We start from the raw sequence: 15,224 nt of genomic DNA, 5'->3' as shown, positions 1-15,224 counted from the left end.
ATACACAAAGAGCTACAAAATTCTGCTTGCACACTTTTAGCAATTGGAATCTCACTCCCTACCAGAGCCTCTAGTCCTTTGCTCAGATAGCTATGGCTGTGAGAAAGCCCTTTAATCCTGAACCAACCTCTGCCTTTGTCTGACTTCTACTCTTTACTTGTGGTTCAAACCAGGGCAGGTCTGGCCCCCACCCTCCCTCGCCAGTCAGGCCTCAGAGAATTGGGAGGGGGTAGGCTTTTGAATGCCTCTTTGCCCATCACATCCATCCCAAGGAAGCCTGGCCCATACCCACCAATCTGTCCCCTCACCCCTCAGGTCATCCGGAAGGGCTGGCTGACCATCAACAACATTGGCATCATGAAGGGAGGCTCCAAGGAGTACTGGTTTGTGCTGACTGCTGAGAACCTGTCCTGGTACAAGGATGACGAGGTAAGTAAAGCAACACTGGGCATCAGAGGGGTGGGCTGGGGGCCGGAGGCAGGCGCAGAGCATGCCACAGGCTTGGAGCAGAACTTGACCACACCACAGGGGCTTGAAAAGATTCCTGATGGGAGGTGAGATGAGGGATCAGGGAGCTACCCAGTCATCCAGGCTAGAAGGAGAAGGTGCCTCGGAAGGCCTGGGGGCTCAGGGATAAGCACCCTGGAGTGGGTAGGGAGGGGTGCTCAGCACCCCTGCTGACGCCGGCCCAGTGGCCTTCCTGTTTTCTCACTCCAGGGCGTGCCGCCTCCTCTGTGGCCCCCACAGACCCATGACACATACAGGTCCAGCTGCCAGACCCGATTAACCCCTACACCCCAGGCCCCTCAGCCTCCACCACCCGAGGCAGCTGCCCAGGGTACCTCTAGGTCAAGGGATCAAGAGTGACAATGCCTTGTAGGGCCACCCCCAGGACACCACCCTGCCCACTAGGGCACTCAGAGGCCCCTGCCACTTCCTTCCCCTGTTGCTGGTCTCCTTTAAGAACGAGTCTATTTGGCTTCCACATCTGGATTCCAGAGGTGACCAGAGAGAACGGGGGGGGGGGGGGTTGCGGTAATGAACTCCAGCTGGCTAAGGAGTGGGGGAAGGGACCCTCTTGTTTCTGAGGGGGCTGCTGGAGGACAGGGTGCTCTCCACAGGGGAGCAGGGCTTAGGGTGGGGGACTGTAATTTGGGTCTCCGTGCCCCTTCTTCAGTCCCTGACTCCTCCAAGTCTGCCTTGGGCAGGGGCCCCACCTCCCCACCTTGGGCGGGATCCTCTGTCGTCACCAGTGGGGGTGCCAAGCCATCTGGATTTCATTACCCCAACCCTAGCCTCTCCCCGAGCCCAGGGGCCCCTGGAAAGGATGGAGTGTGAGGTGGCGTGGGGCTTGGCTTGGGGGGGGGTGGCTTCCTCTCCTGTCACTCTGGTAGGCCCCCTAGTGCTCCTCATGGGCCTGGGGAGCCTATGGGTGCTCCCACAGCTGAGTCCTTATATGGGGCCAGTGGGACAGTACGATGGGGTTGAGGACTCACACCTGGCGGCCCTGGGAAGGGGTTGAGCAAAACAGAGAGGGGTCCCCAGCCTCATCCTTGGGAAGAGGTCTTTTTCAAGATCTGTATGCATATCCGAGTTTTGCTGTGTGTGGGGAGGAGGGACCTGTGTGTGCAATGTGCGAGTGCCTGCGCGCGTGTGTAAAGCTGGTAGATGTGTGGGGAGTCGTGCAAGCAGCTGGGTGTGAATGCATGTGTTCTCATGGGGACCCCAGTCTGTCGGCCTGTGCTTGGGGGATCACTGTGGGGGTGGGTTGCGGAAGGGAGGGTGTGTGGGATATTTGAGAATATGTGTGTGCTTGGGATGTAAGGTGGGGGAAGGGAGCTTCCCATTGTGAGGCTGTGCTGGGTGTGTGTGCGAGCGTGCACTCATATGTGCGCTTGTGATGTACGTGTGTGCCTGGAACATGGATGTGAGCATTGGAGCTGCTTTGTGCAGAGTGCTAAATGTGAGCCATGGCCATGTGAGCATTGAGGTGCGTGGTGAGGCATGTGAGTGGATTTTTGCACTAGGATCGCAGGGGACATGGGGGTGCTCTGGACTCAGGCAGGGATCCGGCCCCCTCCTCCCAGCTGCCTGTCCCCCCGGTCTCTGGGGTGAGGAAGGCCCTCTGGAAAGACCAGCAGCTGTCCACACATCCTCAGCTCCAGTGATCCCCAGCTTCTTAGTCTTCCTCCTCTGCCTTCCCCCCGCCCTCCTCCATCATGCCCCCCCAACACACACCCCACATCAGGGTGGCAGCCCCATTACTTTACACTACCTCCCAGCCCACCCTGTACCCCCCAAGTCCCCCACCCCAGCTCCAGGCTCCAGTTCAGGAACGGCAGCAGGGTCGGTGTAGCTCTCCAGCGGTGGTGCCGAGGGTCTAACCCAGCCCAGCCTAACCAATGTGCAGACTACTGTACAATTTGGGAGTCCTGAACAGATAGTCTAAACACTGGGTAGACGGAGTGGAGGTATCCTCTAGTCCATCCAGGCAGCACGGTCTGTCCATCCAGTGAGCGCTTCAGTCCCGTCCCTGGAGATCCAAGGTCCCCCGGCCCCAGCCCCTATGTCCCCCAGCCCCAGCGGGCCAGCCGCCGTCCCTCTCTGCTCCCTGCTCCCCTTCTGCCTCCTTTGACGTGGCAGGGGTGAGCGGGAGCTGGGTTGGGAAGGAGGGGCCTGGGGAGGGGGCCGGCCAGCAGGAAGGGAGGGCTGGGGGAGGAGGCCGCTCCTACCTAGTGTCCAACCCCAAGCGCAGGGCGGGTGGTGGCGGGGCCTCCCTCGAACGGTTCCAGATGTTCCCTGGCCGTGTGTGCAACTTCCTCCTCTCCTCCCCCAGCCGCCCTCTGGGGCTCCCGGCCACCCGCCTGGCATAAAGAGGGCTTTATGTGGCTGCATGGGCCAGGCTAGTGTGGGGTGCAGAGGAGGTGGAGGCGACGCCAGGGTGGGGGAACAAGATCCCCCTAAACCCAAGCCCCCACCTGAGCTCCTCAAGGAAGTTCAGACCCAGCCCTGAATCCCACACAGACCACCCTTCCCACACAGATCCTGCAGTGCACTGTTAGGTGGGCCAGTGGGTTACAGGCAGCAGAAACCCCTCCCTCCTTCCCAGAGCCCCATCTGGGCTTCGCCTCCCAAGACTCTATGAACCAGTCCCCTGGGGCACGGAGCCTATAGAAACATGTCTGTCCACAGATATACATAATTCCTTCCACACAACTACACACCAACATGTCTTACCCACTGCTTAACTGTATGTAGGTAAGCATGTGTCCCCACAGTCCAGGTCCCACAGGCACAGTTGTGCACATGGGGAGGCATTACAGCTTCAGTACATATCCACAGTATGTACAGACATTCACCATCACACACACAAACACAAACACACACACATGCATGATCCTGTTGGATACCTCCATATATGCGTGCACACACACCTATGTTCTATAGTAGACATAAGTAACTGGTGATAAGTTCGCTTGGGCTCGCACAACCACATGTATGTTTGCACACACACACACCGACTCCAGGCTTGTGCTGTTGTGTCTGATTGCTAACACATGGGTGGCTGGGGGTGGGGTGGGGTGGGCAGAGCTGGCCCTTTGAAGCCTCGGGGGCTGGTGGCCCCCCTTCCCTGTCTGTGTAGTCAGGAAATGAAGTCAGAGGCGGCCAGGCCAGGACGAGAGAGGCTCATATGAGCTATCCCTGCCTGGGGCCAGGCCTGGCTCTCCTCCAAGACTTGCTTAGGGTGGGATGTAGGAACCACCCTTTGCCTCACCTCCTTGCCAGCCTCCTGGGCTCTAGGATCTGTGCAGGGAAGCTGGAATTGGCTCGAAGGTTATCGAGGCTGAGGCTTCCCAGCCAGGCCGGGATTCCATGGCCGGGCTTTATCAGGTGGTACCTGCAGAGTGGGAGAGGCCAGAGGCCAGGGCTACTCGGGGAGTCCACAGCCCTGAGTGGTCACCAGCGTGCAGCACTTATGGGGATCCAGATGCGGCAGTACTGACCTCACCCCTCACTCTTCCCCCTACCCACAGGAGAAAGAAAAGAAATACATGCTGTCGGTGGACAACCTGAAGCTGCGGGATGTGGAGAAGGGCTTCATGTCGAGCAAGCATATTTTTGCCCTTTTCAACACAGAGCAAAGGTGCCTGTGTGCCCTTGCTGGGATTCCAGACCCCGAAAGCCCTAGACAACTCCTACCGTGTAGAAACTGATGACACAGACCCAGGAAGGAGAAGGACCTGCCCAAGGCTCACAGCCAGCCAGTCATTGGCTATTTAGAGTTGCTACTGTGGGTTAGGCACATGTCTAGATCCCTCCTCTCCTTTTCTCCTTTTCGCAGACATTTACCTAGTCTCTGCTGTGGGTGGGATGCTCTGCCAGGCACTGGGGACAAGAAAAGTGTCATGGTCAGACCTAGTCCCCTTCTTATGTTGCCCGTTTCCCCCACTGGGGCGGGTGCCAGCACTCACCATCCAGTCCCAAGCTGGTTCTTGGAGGCACTGTCCCACTCAGAAATGGGTTACATACAGCTGTCACTGGAGAAGTCTTCAGAAAGCCAGGGAGGGTGCCTGTAGTTGGGCTGCCACGCTTTTTCATGGACTTATAGGTGTCCTCCCCCTCCCTTTGTCCCTCTAGCCCAGGATGGTCTCAAACTTGAAAGTCTCCTGCCTCAGCTTTCCGAGTTCTGGGGTCCTAGGCATGTGCTGCCATGTATGGCTTCTGTCCCTTTCTAAGCACCGGACTGCTCACTGCCTGAAACCTGCCAATAACCACAGGGGACAGGAATCATTGCTAACCTATCTCCTGAAGGAGAAAATGAGGCTTAGAAAAGGAAGGACTTGCTGGGCATGGTGGCGCAAGCCTTCAGTCCCAGCAGGGAGGCATAGGTAGTGAGTTCGAGTTCGCTGTGAGTTCGAGGCCACCCTGAGACTGCATAGTGAATTCCAGGTCAGCCTGGGCTGGAGTGAGACCCCACCTTGAAAAAGAAAGAAGGAAGGGAGGGATGGAGGGAGGAAGGAAGGAAAAGAAAAGAACAAAAAAAGGAGGGACTTGTCTAGGGTCGGCAAGAATGCCAGAGCTGGACCCCAGGCATGATGACCCTGCAAATCCACTCATGTCCTTAACCCTGAGGAAAGCAAGTCTTTGCCTTATCATTCCTCCTACCTGCCCCATCTTGCAGGAATGTCTACAAGGATTATCGGCAGCTGGAACTGGCCTGTGAGACCCAGGAGGAGGTGGACAGCTGGAAGGCCTCCTTTCTGAGAGCTGGTGTATACCCTGAGCGTGTTGGGGTGAGCAGTGGGGCAGATCAGGGAGGGTGAGCCACTTGTTCCAGTGGGTCTGGGGGCACCATGCTTTGAGATGCCAAGTCATGCCACAGTACTAAGCCCTTATTTGACTCATGAAGAGCAAACAAACACCCCCTGCCACCTGACCCAGATGGGACCAGAATTAAGCCCTCTGGTTCTCCCATTCTTCTCCTGTGCCAGTTTTATGTGTCCCTTTCCCTGTCACGGCAGTCATTTCTTACAGCTTCCTATACAGGAGGCTCTTGTGGCTGCTGCCTCCTGGGTCCCTCTTTTGCTGTGGCGGTGTCTTTATGTGCCAGGGCTGGGACACAGTGCTCTAGATTCACCCGGTCCCTGCTTTTTCCTCTCTGTGTGTCTTTGGCTCTGCTCCCCAATGCCATGGCGGCGGTGCTGATGTGGTGGATTCCGTGGCTTTGGGCGTCCAGGACAAGGAGAAAGTAAGTGTGCCCCAGCCCTGCTTCCTGCCAGGCACCTCCAGCCAGGCATCAGATCTGGTTAGGTGTTCAAGCAAGGGAGTGGGAACGTGGAGGTGTCCTTTTCTAATGTCTGCATGCGGAAATGGGCAGATTCTAGGTACTAGCATCAGAGACCAATCCAGGCTGAATTAAGGGGGTCTGGGGGCCTGAGAGGCACTGCAAAGAGCAAGCCCTGAGCTCCATGTGGCATTCTTGCAGAGGCTAACTCCCTGGCAGTGCCTGGAGTCTGGATGCCCAGGCCTGGCCACATTGATACCCTCCTTTTCCCAATGACAGGCCAGTGAGACTGAAGAGAATGGCTCAGACAGTTTCATGCACTCCATGGACCCACAGCTGGAGCGACAAGTGGAGACTATCCGGAACCTGGTAGACTCGTACATGGCCATTGTCAACAAGACTGTACGGGACCTCATGCCCAAGACCATCATGCACCTTATGATCAACAATGTATGTGCCTTGGGATTGGGGGGGAGCAGATGGTCCTGCAGGGCCAGGGAGAGACATTGGCTGGCCCCAACGCAACAGGTCCAGAGGGGGCCAGGTCTAGAACAGAGCTATCCAACAGAAATAGCCTGTAATTTTATCCTTTCTAGTAATCACGTTAAAAGATGGACCTACATGTGTTCCAATACCTGGCACCCACATCAAATTTCAATTGTGGGGTCGTGGGCCTATAATCCCAGTGCTGGGGAGGCCAAGACAAGGAATCCCTGAGGCTTACTGGCTAACTAGTCTAAGCCAAATTAGTAAAATGTAAGTTTAGGGAGAGACCCTGTTTCAAAGAGTAAGGGGAGAGCTACTGGGCACAAAATCCAGTATCAACTTCTGGCCTCCACATGCCCACATGTACATGTGCACATGCGCCTCCCACACACATGCATCAGAATACACATGTTAACAAAAAGATGGCTGGGGCAGAGTTTAGTAGTAAATCTCATGCTTAAGGCACTGGATTTGGCCTCTAGCTCCACAAATTAAAAAAAAAAAAATCTGTTAGTTTTTCTTCTTGTTGTTGTTTGGTTTTGGTTTTTCTTTTTTTCTCAATTTTTTTTTAAATTTTTATTAACATTTTCCATGATTATAAAATATATCCCATGGTAATTCCCTCCCTTCCCCTCCCCCACTTTCCCCTTTGAAATTCCATTCTCCATCATATCCCCTCCCCATCTCAGTCAGTCTCTCTTTTATTTTGATGTCATGATCTTTTCCTCATTATGACGGTCTTGTGTAGGTAGTGTCAGGCACTGTGAGATCATGGATATCCAGGGCATTTTATGTCTGGAGGGAGCACGTTGTAAGGAGTCCTACCCTTCCTTTGGCTCTTACATTCTTTCCACCACCTCTTCCACGTTAGACCCTGAGCCTTGGGAGGTGCGATCGAGATGTTACTCAGTACTCCAGTCACTTCTTTCCAGCACTATGATACCTTCTGAGTCGTCCTAAGGTCACTGCCACCTGAAAAGAGAAGATTCTCTACCCAAAGTGAGAGTAGCATTAATATAAGGGTATGAATATTAAGAGAAGTGCTTACTGGGCAGTTTGATAAGCATAGTATATACATTTATCCAGACATCAGCAGATTTTATACCCCTAGGGCTCATAACTACCCCTGTTTTAAGTTTTCAGTATCAGAGATATATTCCCTCCCATGGAGCAGGCCTCAAGTCCAATTAGAGGGCAGTTGGTTTCCACCATGACAGATGTGCCACTATTGCACCCATTGGCTCATTTGGCCTGGCTGGCCAATTATAAGGCTTGCAGTGTCTCTTTCTTCCATTGAACTGCATACTGCAGAATGGCTTCTTCCAGCTTTCTGTCAGCTGGTCTACATGGATGGGTTATCAGCTCAGTTCCAGCAGGATTTCTCAGTGGCCTTGCAGCCCAAGTATGTGGAGTTTTTAGCAATATGGTCTTACCATCTATTCCTGGTGGGAAACCAAGGGCCTTGGCAATGGCCTATAATGTTTTGGGGACATCAGGGACCTCCCTGGCCAACAACTCACTGGAAGGTATCCCATCCTGGCACTGAAAATTTTCTAGCAACAATCTATGGCTCCTGAGTGTTCCATTGTCCAAAACTGGAGGATTCCATATGATTTATTTATATCCTCTTAGATTTTGATTAGCTCTCTCTCCACCTTTCCTTTGCTTAATCTCTTCCCCTGACCTCACCTTGGGCCTTTTCACCCCCATTAATTGTTTTTGATTTTTCGAGGTAGGGTCTCACTCTAGCTCAGGCTGATCTGGACTCACTCTGTAGTCTCAGGGTGGCCTTGAACTCACTGTGGTCCTCCTACCTCTACCTCACAAGTGCTGGGATTAAAGGTGTGTGCCACCATGCCTGGCAATAGCTTTTATTTGAAGTCCAAGAAATCTAAACTAATAATTGTGATTTAATTTTGGGGTTTTGTTTGTTTGTTTGTTTGTTTTTTCCAGGTAGGGTCTTGCTCTAGCCCAGGCTGACCTGGAATTCACTATGTAGAGTCAGGATAGCTTCAAACTCACAGTGATCATCCTACCTCAGTCTCCTGAGTGCTGGGATTAAAGGTGTGCACTACCACCCAACTTTAATTACTTTTTGAGACAAAAATCTTGCTATGAATGGAGTCTTGTTAGCCTGGAACATACAGTGTAGACCAGGCTGGCCTCCAATTTATAGTTGATCTGCTTGGTCTCTGAGTAGCTGTCTGAGTACTGGGATTACAGGTCTGCATTACCATATCTGGCTCCCAAAATAATGTTACTCTTTTCTATCCACTATTGAAGAACATTTAGATAGCTCTCAGTTTCCACTGATTATAAATAATGCCACCATAAACATTGTGTGCAGGTTCCAAAATATTATTTTTCAACATGTTATCAATCTAGAAAAAAAAATTGAGACAGTTTTTGTTTCCCAGGCTGGGCTTGAACTCCTGAACCTTCCATCTCAGCTTCCTAAATGCTGAGATTATAGGTGTGCATAATCATAACCAGCTCCAATATAGAAAAAGAACTGTGTTCGTCTCTCTCAGGCACCTTCCACCTTTTATTTTGTTTTATTTATTGGGGGGGGATGGACATGCCATGGCCTCCAGCCACTGTAAATGAACTTCAGATAAATGTGCCACCTTGTGCATCTGGCTTTACATGGGTACTGGGGACTTAAACCTGGGTCTTTTGGCTTTGCAGGTAAGCGCCTTAATCACTAAGCCATCTCTCCAGTCCGAATTTGGTTTTATTTATCTGTGTTGCGGGGGGGGGGGGGGGGGGAGGAGCGACGACATACCAAGGCCTCTTGCTGCTGCAAATAAACACTTTTTTTGCATCTGGTTTATGTGGGTGGTGGGGAATTGAACCCCAAGCCAGTAGACTTTCCAAGCAAATGTCTTTAACCAATAAACCATCTCCCTAGTCCCTTTTGAGAAAACTTTTATTGGCCAATTCTCCAAGCAGGCACCTCTGGCTGGCCAGTGAGCCCCAAGGATCAACCTGTCTCTTCCTTTCCAGCATTGGATTACAAAGGAGTGCCACCACACATGATTTTTTACTTGAGTTGTGGGGATTGAATTTAGGTCCTCATGTTTACAAGGCAACCACTTTATTCATTGAGTTATCTCCCCAGCCCTCAATCTAAAAAATATTAAGATTTGATTTTTTTTGGTACATTTTTATTTATTTATTTGAGAGAGAGAGAGAGAAAGAGAAAGCAGCAGATAGATACAGAATGGACGCGCCAGGGCTTCCAGCCACTGCAAATGAACTCCAGACGCGTGCGCCCCCTTGTGCATCTGGCTAACGTGGGACCTGGGGAAATCAAGCCTCAAACCGGAGTCCTTAGCCTTCACAGGCAAGCGCTTAACCACTAAGCCATCTCTCCAGCCCAAGATTTGGGTTTTTTTTACATACTATTTTTCATGCCCGGTAGAGAAATGAGTCCTGACTTTGCCAAAAGTTCACTGTATGCTCTGAGCAGATTAACTGTCCTTTTTGTTTCCTTAAGTGTAAAATACGGGGACGATAACCATAACATTGAAGGTTTGTTAAGTGTAGCAACATAATGGCAGGCGCTCAATATATATTTGGATAATACGCACATGCAGTGGGTGTATGTAGGCTGTAAACTTTTCAGCAGCCATGAATGTCTCAGAGCCTGGTTAGAGTACTGCTTACACAGTCTCATTTCCCTCTCTCAAGGGCTCAGAACATTTGAAACGGCCCACTGAATCATACAAGTTCCCGAAAAGACTCAGAAAGCTGAGTAGGCAGTTGTCTTAGCGATGCGCAGGGCTCTCAGCCTACTCCCAGATCATGGGAGAAAAATCCCAGGTGATTTTCCATCCTGGATCGGTGTCCCCCATCTGAGAAAGGGGCATTAGTTGAGGGCATGGGGACATGGCCGCGAGGTCGGAATCCCCCCACCCCCGTACACACACACACACACACACACACACACACACACACACACACAACACACACACACACACACACACACCAGCACTGGCTCCCAGTTCTGCGCACGGAGTCAGGCTGGCCCGAGCGTCGGGTCCCAGCTCGCTGCCCTCTTTTCCCGCTCACAGACCAAGGAGTTCATCTTCTCGGAACTGCTGGCCAACCTGTACTCGTGCGGGGACCAGAACACCCTGATGGAGGAATCGGCAGAGCAGGCTCAGCGGCGCGACGAGATGCTGCGCATGTACCACGCGCTCAAGGAGGCCCTCAGCATCATCGGCGACATCAACACGACCACCGTCAGCACGCCCATGCCCCCGCCCGTGGACGACTCCTGGCTGCAGGTGCAGAGCGTACCAACCGGACGCAGGTACCAGGGCCGGCCCCCACGGCCCCAAAGCCCCCCAGCCCGGGGCCCGCGGGAAGAGGGCCGGGACCGGGCAGTGGCGCGCCCGGGTCCCCGGGGCTCCCACCTGGAGCGAGGGGTGGAGCTTAGGAAAGGGCGGGGCTTGACGCGGGGCGGGGCTTGCCGTGGAGCGCTGGCTGCGGGGCGGGTGGACCGCGGACTCGTACGCCTCTGGGGGCGGGGCTTAGGCTCCGGCGCTCGCCTCCGGGCGTGGTGGGGGCGGGGCTTTGCGTGCATGGGCGGGGCCGGCATGGGGCTAGAGGCGGGCCTCAGCCTGGGGCGGAACGGCTCATCTCCGTGGACTTGTTCCTTTCCCCTTGTCGCCAGCAGATCGCCCACGTCCAGCCCCACGCCGCAGCGTCGAGCCCCCGCCGTGCCCCCAGCCCGGCCCGGGTCGCGGGGCCCTGCTCCTGGGCCTCCGCCTGCTGGGTCCGCCCTGGGGGGAGCACCCCCCGTGCCCTCCAGGCCGGGGGCTTCCCCTGACCCCTTTGGCCCACCCCCCCAGGTGCCCTCGCGCCCCAACCGCGCTCCGCCTGGGGTCCCCAGGTGAGTAGGGGCTGAAAGAGAGGCGGGAAAGGCCGCCGGCCGACTGGGCGGGCGTGATCGGGAGGCAGGTGGGGTCGGATTCTAGAGCCTCGGCCCTGGCGGCAGAGCTGCCTCTCTGCATCCCAGGCACTGGGATGGTGGTGCGGGGTCCACGGGATTGGGATTTGCGGCCTAGAGCTGGCAGCCCTGCCCCTCAGGGGGCGCTGAGTCCCGGAGGTGGTCGTTTCTGGGGAGGGGTTTGTGGGGCTCATCTCAGATGCCCTTTCCAGCACTTGCATGGCGCTTCCCTCTTTTTTCCACCCACTTTCTCTCCTGGCCTCCCACACATTGCATTCTTAAATCCTTCTGGCTCTCCCTCCTCCATTCCATTCTCAACTCTCCCCTTCCAGCTCCTGGTGAGCTTACCTCATGTCTAGGGCTCCGACCCCACATCCTCTGAAACGTTTGGGTCTCTTCAATTACGTTCAAGTCTATCTTGATGCCCCATTTCCACGTCCCAGGCCTGACTCTTGAGCTGTCCCAGGGTGGTGTCCAGCCTCTGGCCCACAGGATCAGAGGCCAGACTATAATAGTGTGACCAGCAAGGTGTGTGATGTGCGTGTGGGCGTGCACACGGATGTGAATGTGAGAGTTTGGTTCAGGCATGGGGGATAGGACTGCAAACAACTGGGGAAGGGATCTGGGAGCCATGGTCTATCTGGTGGTCTGATCCCACATGGTGGGTGGGTGTGGGACAGGGAGGTGAAGGCTACCCCATTCCCATGGATTTCCAGGGAAAGGGATTCCACTTCATCCCTCCGCTTTGCCTTCTTGATCTTTGACCCTCTCTCAAAGCTCACTCAGTCTGCCTGGGTTCCACTGGCCATGATCTCTGGAGGAAGGACCCATCAGCAGTAGCATCCGCTTAGGTTGCCAGATGGCTGGAGGGTAGGGATGGAGTCTCTAAGTTCCATAAACAAAATGAGGTATGGATGAGCCTGCTCTAAGGGACGGTGATGAAGTAGCACAGTATGGTGGAAGAACACTCACTAGACTGGGAGGATTGGGAGTCCAGAGCGTTCACCCTGGCCCTTAAGGCAATTCATCTTCCCTCCCAGGACCTCAGTTTCCCTTCTGCAAAATAACTTTCATTTCTCTGAGAGTAGTGTGAGCTCAGGGGAGACGGTGGTCATAGGGATGGCGCAGTAATAGCTAATGTAGCTGCAAAATCAGGCAGGTTTGGAGGATCTTCAAAGTCCACAGGTTGCTGGACGTGGTGGCGCACGCCTTTAATCCCAGCACTTGGGAGGCAGAGGTAGGAGGATCGCCGTGAGTTCGAGGCCACCCTGAGACTCCATAGTGAATTCCAGGTCAGCCTGGGCTAGAGTGAGACCCTACCTTGAAAAACAAAACAAAACAAAACAAAAACAAAGTCCACGGGTGACTGTCAGCTTGTTGGGACTCAATGCTGTAGTAAGGAGCCATGGAAGGCTCTGGGGCAGAGAAATGACATCTGAATCCTTAGAAAGCAAGCTCTGTCCCCAAAGGAGCAGTGTGGTAACCCTCTGAGCACACCAGGCACGTGTGTGCAGGGAGCTGGTGCAAAGGCCTTCTATGTGCAGGCAAGCTTTTGTGTTGTGACAGCCCACGCGTGTGCTTCAGTGTGCCGAGTGGCTGCATGCCCCAGATACATGCTGCACGCGCCAGCCAGTGAGGGTGCTGGGCACTGGAAGGTGGGGGAGGGGAGGCGGATGCGTGTTTGTGAGCATGTGTGTTAGCGTGGGCATGCAGGGCCTTGCAGCCTCACAGCATGTGTGTGCACGCCCGGACGTGTGCGTGTGTGTGTCCCTTGCCCCAAGGCCTGGCCCCCATCTGTGAGTGTGAACTGCCCTGTTGATTTCGTGCTGTCTTTCAGAATCACTATCAGTGACCCCTGAGGAGTGTCAGACACGGTAGGTATACACTCTGAGCCTGCTGCATGAAGGGTGTGTCTGCCCCCTCGCTGCACCAGCTCCACCAAGGGCAAACCTGGGACCTCTGAGCCAGGCCCTTCCTTCTCCCTTCAACAGCTTCAGACTCCCTCTTTCCTCTCTGCCCTCTGCCAGCTGACTCTCTCACCTCCCATCTCAGTGAGCCTCGGGACTCAGCGCCACTGCCCAAGGCCTTCCCTGGCTGAGCTGAGGGCTTGGGGGACAGGTTTTCTGCCCTAGTTGGTGGATGTGGGTGTTCTCTGGAGCCAACAGAGAAGCCAGGCTCATGGTTCATGGTGTGGGGCCTGGCAGCTTGGAGGGGTATGTTGGCTGGCCACTGAGGGGGCTAGGGACCTTAGAACTTCAACTTGGGAGTGCCACAGCCATCTGCCAATCTGAGCAGTGCTGCTGAGGCAGAGCCCCCAGCTCCCCACCTGGGACACCAGGAACAGAGTCTGCCATGGAGCAGGCATGACAATTGGACATCAGTTGAGCCGAAGCTACAGTTGTTTTGTTTTCTGGCAGTTTAAGAGCTTTAGACACGGTCAGCCCGACCTATCCCAGGTGAGGCAAGGATACAGGGCCCTCCTCTTGCTACCTCCTTGGTATCAGGTGGTTTAAAGGCTGTGTCCACAGTCCCACATTGAGTACCACAGCCAGTCTGCAGGCTCCTGCATCTTAACCCGGTGATCACAGGAGTGATCTGTGCTTTTCATCCAGCGACACCAGTGTCTGTTGACCTGGGCAAGTCGGTTTCTATGAGTACTGCCTAGCTGGGTATGGAATTCGCCCAGTGATCCCACTGCTGCCACTCTTCCCCGGCCACTGACTCACTCTTCTGCTTTTCCCCAGCAGGAAGGGCCCAGCCTCGCCTACGCGACCTGCAGCCCCCCGACCAGCGGAGGCTCCCCTCTTAGACTTATGAGTCTGTGGCCACTGGCATCAGCTGCCTGCCTCCCAGCCTCCCTAGGGTCCCCTCAGAGGACTCCTGGGCTTTCTGACCACCCGAGGGGCCTCCAGTGCTCCCTCCAGCCATCCATTTTAGCATCACCCTCCTGGTTCAAGCACTCTTCTTCCTCCGGCCTTGTGGCTGTTACATGGGGCTTCCTGAGGCTAAGGGTGGCCCTGGGCCAGTGGGATGGGAGACAAGAGTGACCAGAGAGGGAGGCCCTAGTGGGCTGGGCATGTGTCTGGAACTGTGGGTGCACTGCCTGGGTGGTGTGTGAGAGGTTCGTGTGCGTGATGGGAGAGGGCCACCCTGGCTCTGCCTAGACTACCTGCTACCTATGGCCTGGCTGCCTCTGGCACCGCCCTTCTGTCTTCCCTTTACCATTCATTGGCTTTCTGCTTCCTCTTTTCCAGAAACCTTGCCCTCCCCCACACCAGCATCATGCCCTCTGCCTCTGCTGGGGGTGACTGCTCTTGCCTTACCAGCTCTCCTTCCTTTTCTCTCCCCCATTCTCTCTTGGCTTTCTCTCCAACTGCCAGCCGATCGGGTCAGGCAAGTCCGTCCCGTCCTGAGAGTCCCAGGCCCCCCTTCGACCTCTAACCAGATCCCTCCTACTTCTCGGAGACCTCCCTTATCAAGCCTGCCTGGACAGCTGTTCTGTGACTTGACAGTGCCCCCCACCTTGGCCCCAAAGCATCCCCTTCATCTGTGACTAGTCTGTTGTAGTGGTGAGCTGACACATCCAGATGTGATGTTGGTGAAAATCTGTGCCCCTCTGTGATACTGCTCCTGCCCCATTCTATAAATATCTATAAATATTCATATATATATATATATACATATATATGGCTGACATGGCCTCACCTGTAGTGTTGAAAATCAGCCACCATGTAGTCCTTGTGGAGCCATGTGGTCCAACTACAAGGGATCACTGTCACCCTGACATCTCTCCAGTGTGCCACCTCCAGTCAACCTCCCTGTCCTCTCAGCCTGTGGACAGCCAGCCCCTTGGCCATCCTCCCACCCCACAACAGGGGGGTGCTGCACTGGCGGCTGCGCTGTTCTCTGACCCCACCAGTGTCTCTTGACTGAGAATAAAACCCAGTTCTGGACAATGGGGAACCAAGTGTTCTCTGCTGGCTTGTGTTCTCTGTG

The 15,224-nt window shown here is 54.6% G+C and overlaps 1 protein-coding gene across 20 annotated transcripts in view; it reads left to right on the top strand.

The window, feature by feature from the left end:
* The window catches only part of Dnm1 (dynamin 1), a 64,824-nt gene extending 49,629 nt beyond the window's left edge, over positions 1-15,195 (top strand). For 4 of the 20 annotated variants that reach the window (XM_045141951.1, XM_045141946.1, XM_045141950.1 and 1 more), the window contains 8 exons: positions 316-429; positions 4,035-4,144; positions 5,183-5,294; positions 5,738-5,749; positions 6,065-6,235; positions 10,348-10,589; positions 10,953-11,171; positions 13,976-15,195. In XM_045141951.1, the coding sequence (XP_044997886.1) occupies positions 316-429; positions 4,035-4,144; positions 5,183-5,294; positions 5,738-5,749; positions 6,065-6,235; positions 10,348-10,589; positions 10,953-11,171; positions 13,976-14,045 (1,050 nt within the window). In that variant the 3' untranslated portion in view covers positions 14,046-15,195. Of the gene's footprint in view, positions 1-315; positions 430-4,034; positions 4,145-5,182; positions 5,295-5,737; positions 5,750-6,064; positions 6,236-10,347; positions 10,590-10,952; positions 11,172-12,062; positions 12,065-13,065; positions 13,103-13,972 lie in introns of all 20 variants that reach the window. The other 16 variants (XM_045141948.1, XM_045141952.1, XM_045141947.1 and 13 more) reach the window with 12 other exon arrangements.
* Positions 15,196-15,224: the final 29 nt, after the last annotated feature.

Source organism: Jaculus jaculus, chromosome 1 (assembly GCF_020740685.1).
Source record: "Jaculus jaculus isolate mJacJac1 chromosome 1, mJacJac1.mat.Y.cur, whole genome shotgun sequence".
NCBI classification, from domain to species: domain Eukaryota; kingdom Metazoa; phylum Chordata; class Mammalia; order Rodentia; family Dipodidae; genus Jaculus; species Jaculus jaculus.
This window is presented reverse-complemented; position numbering and strand designations above follow the sequence as displayed.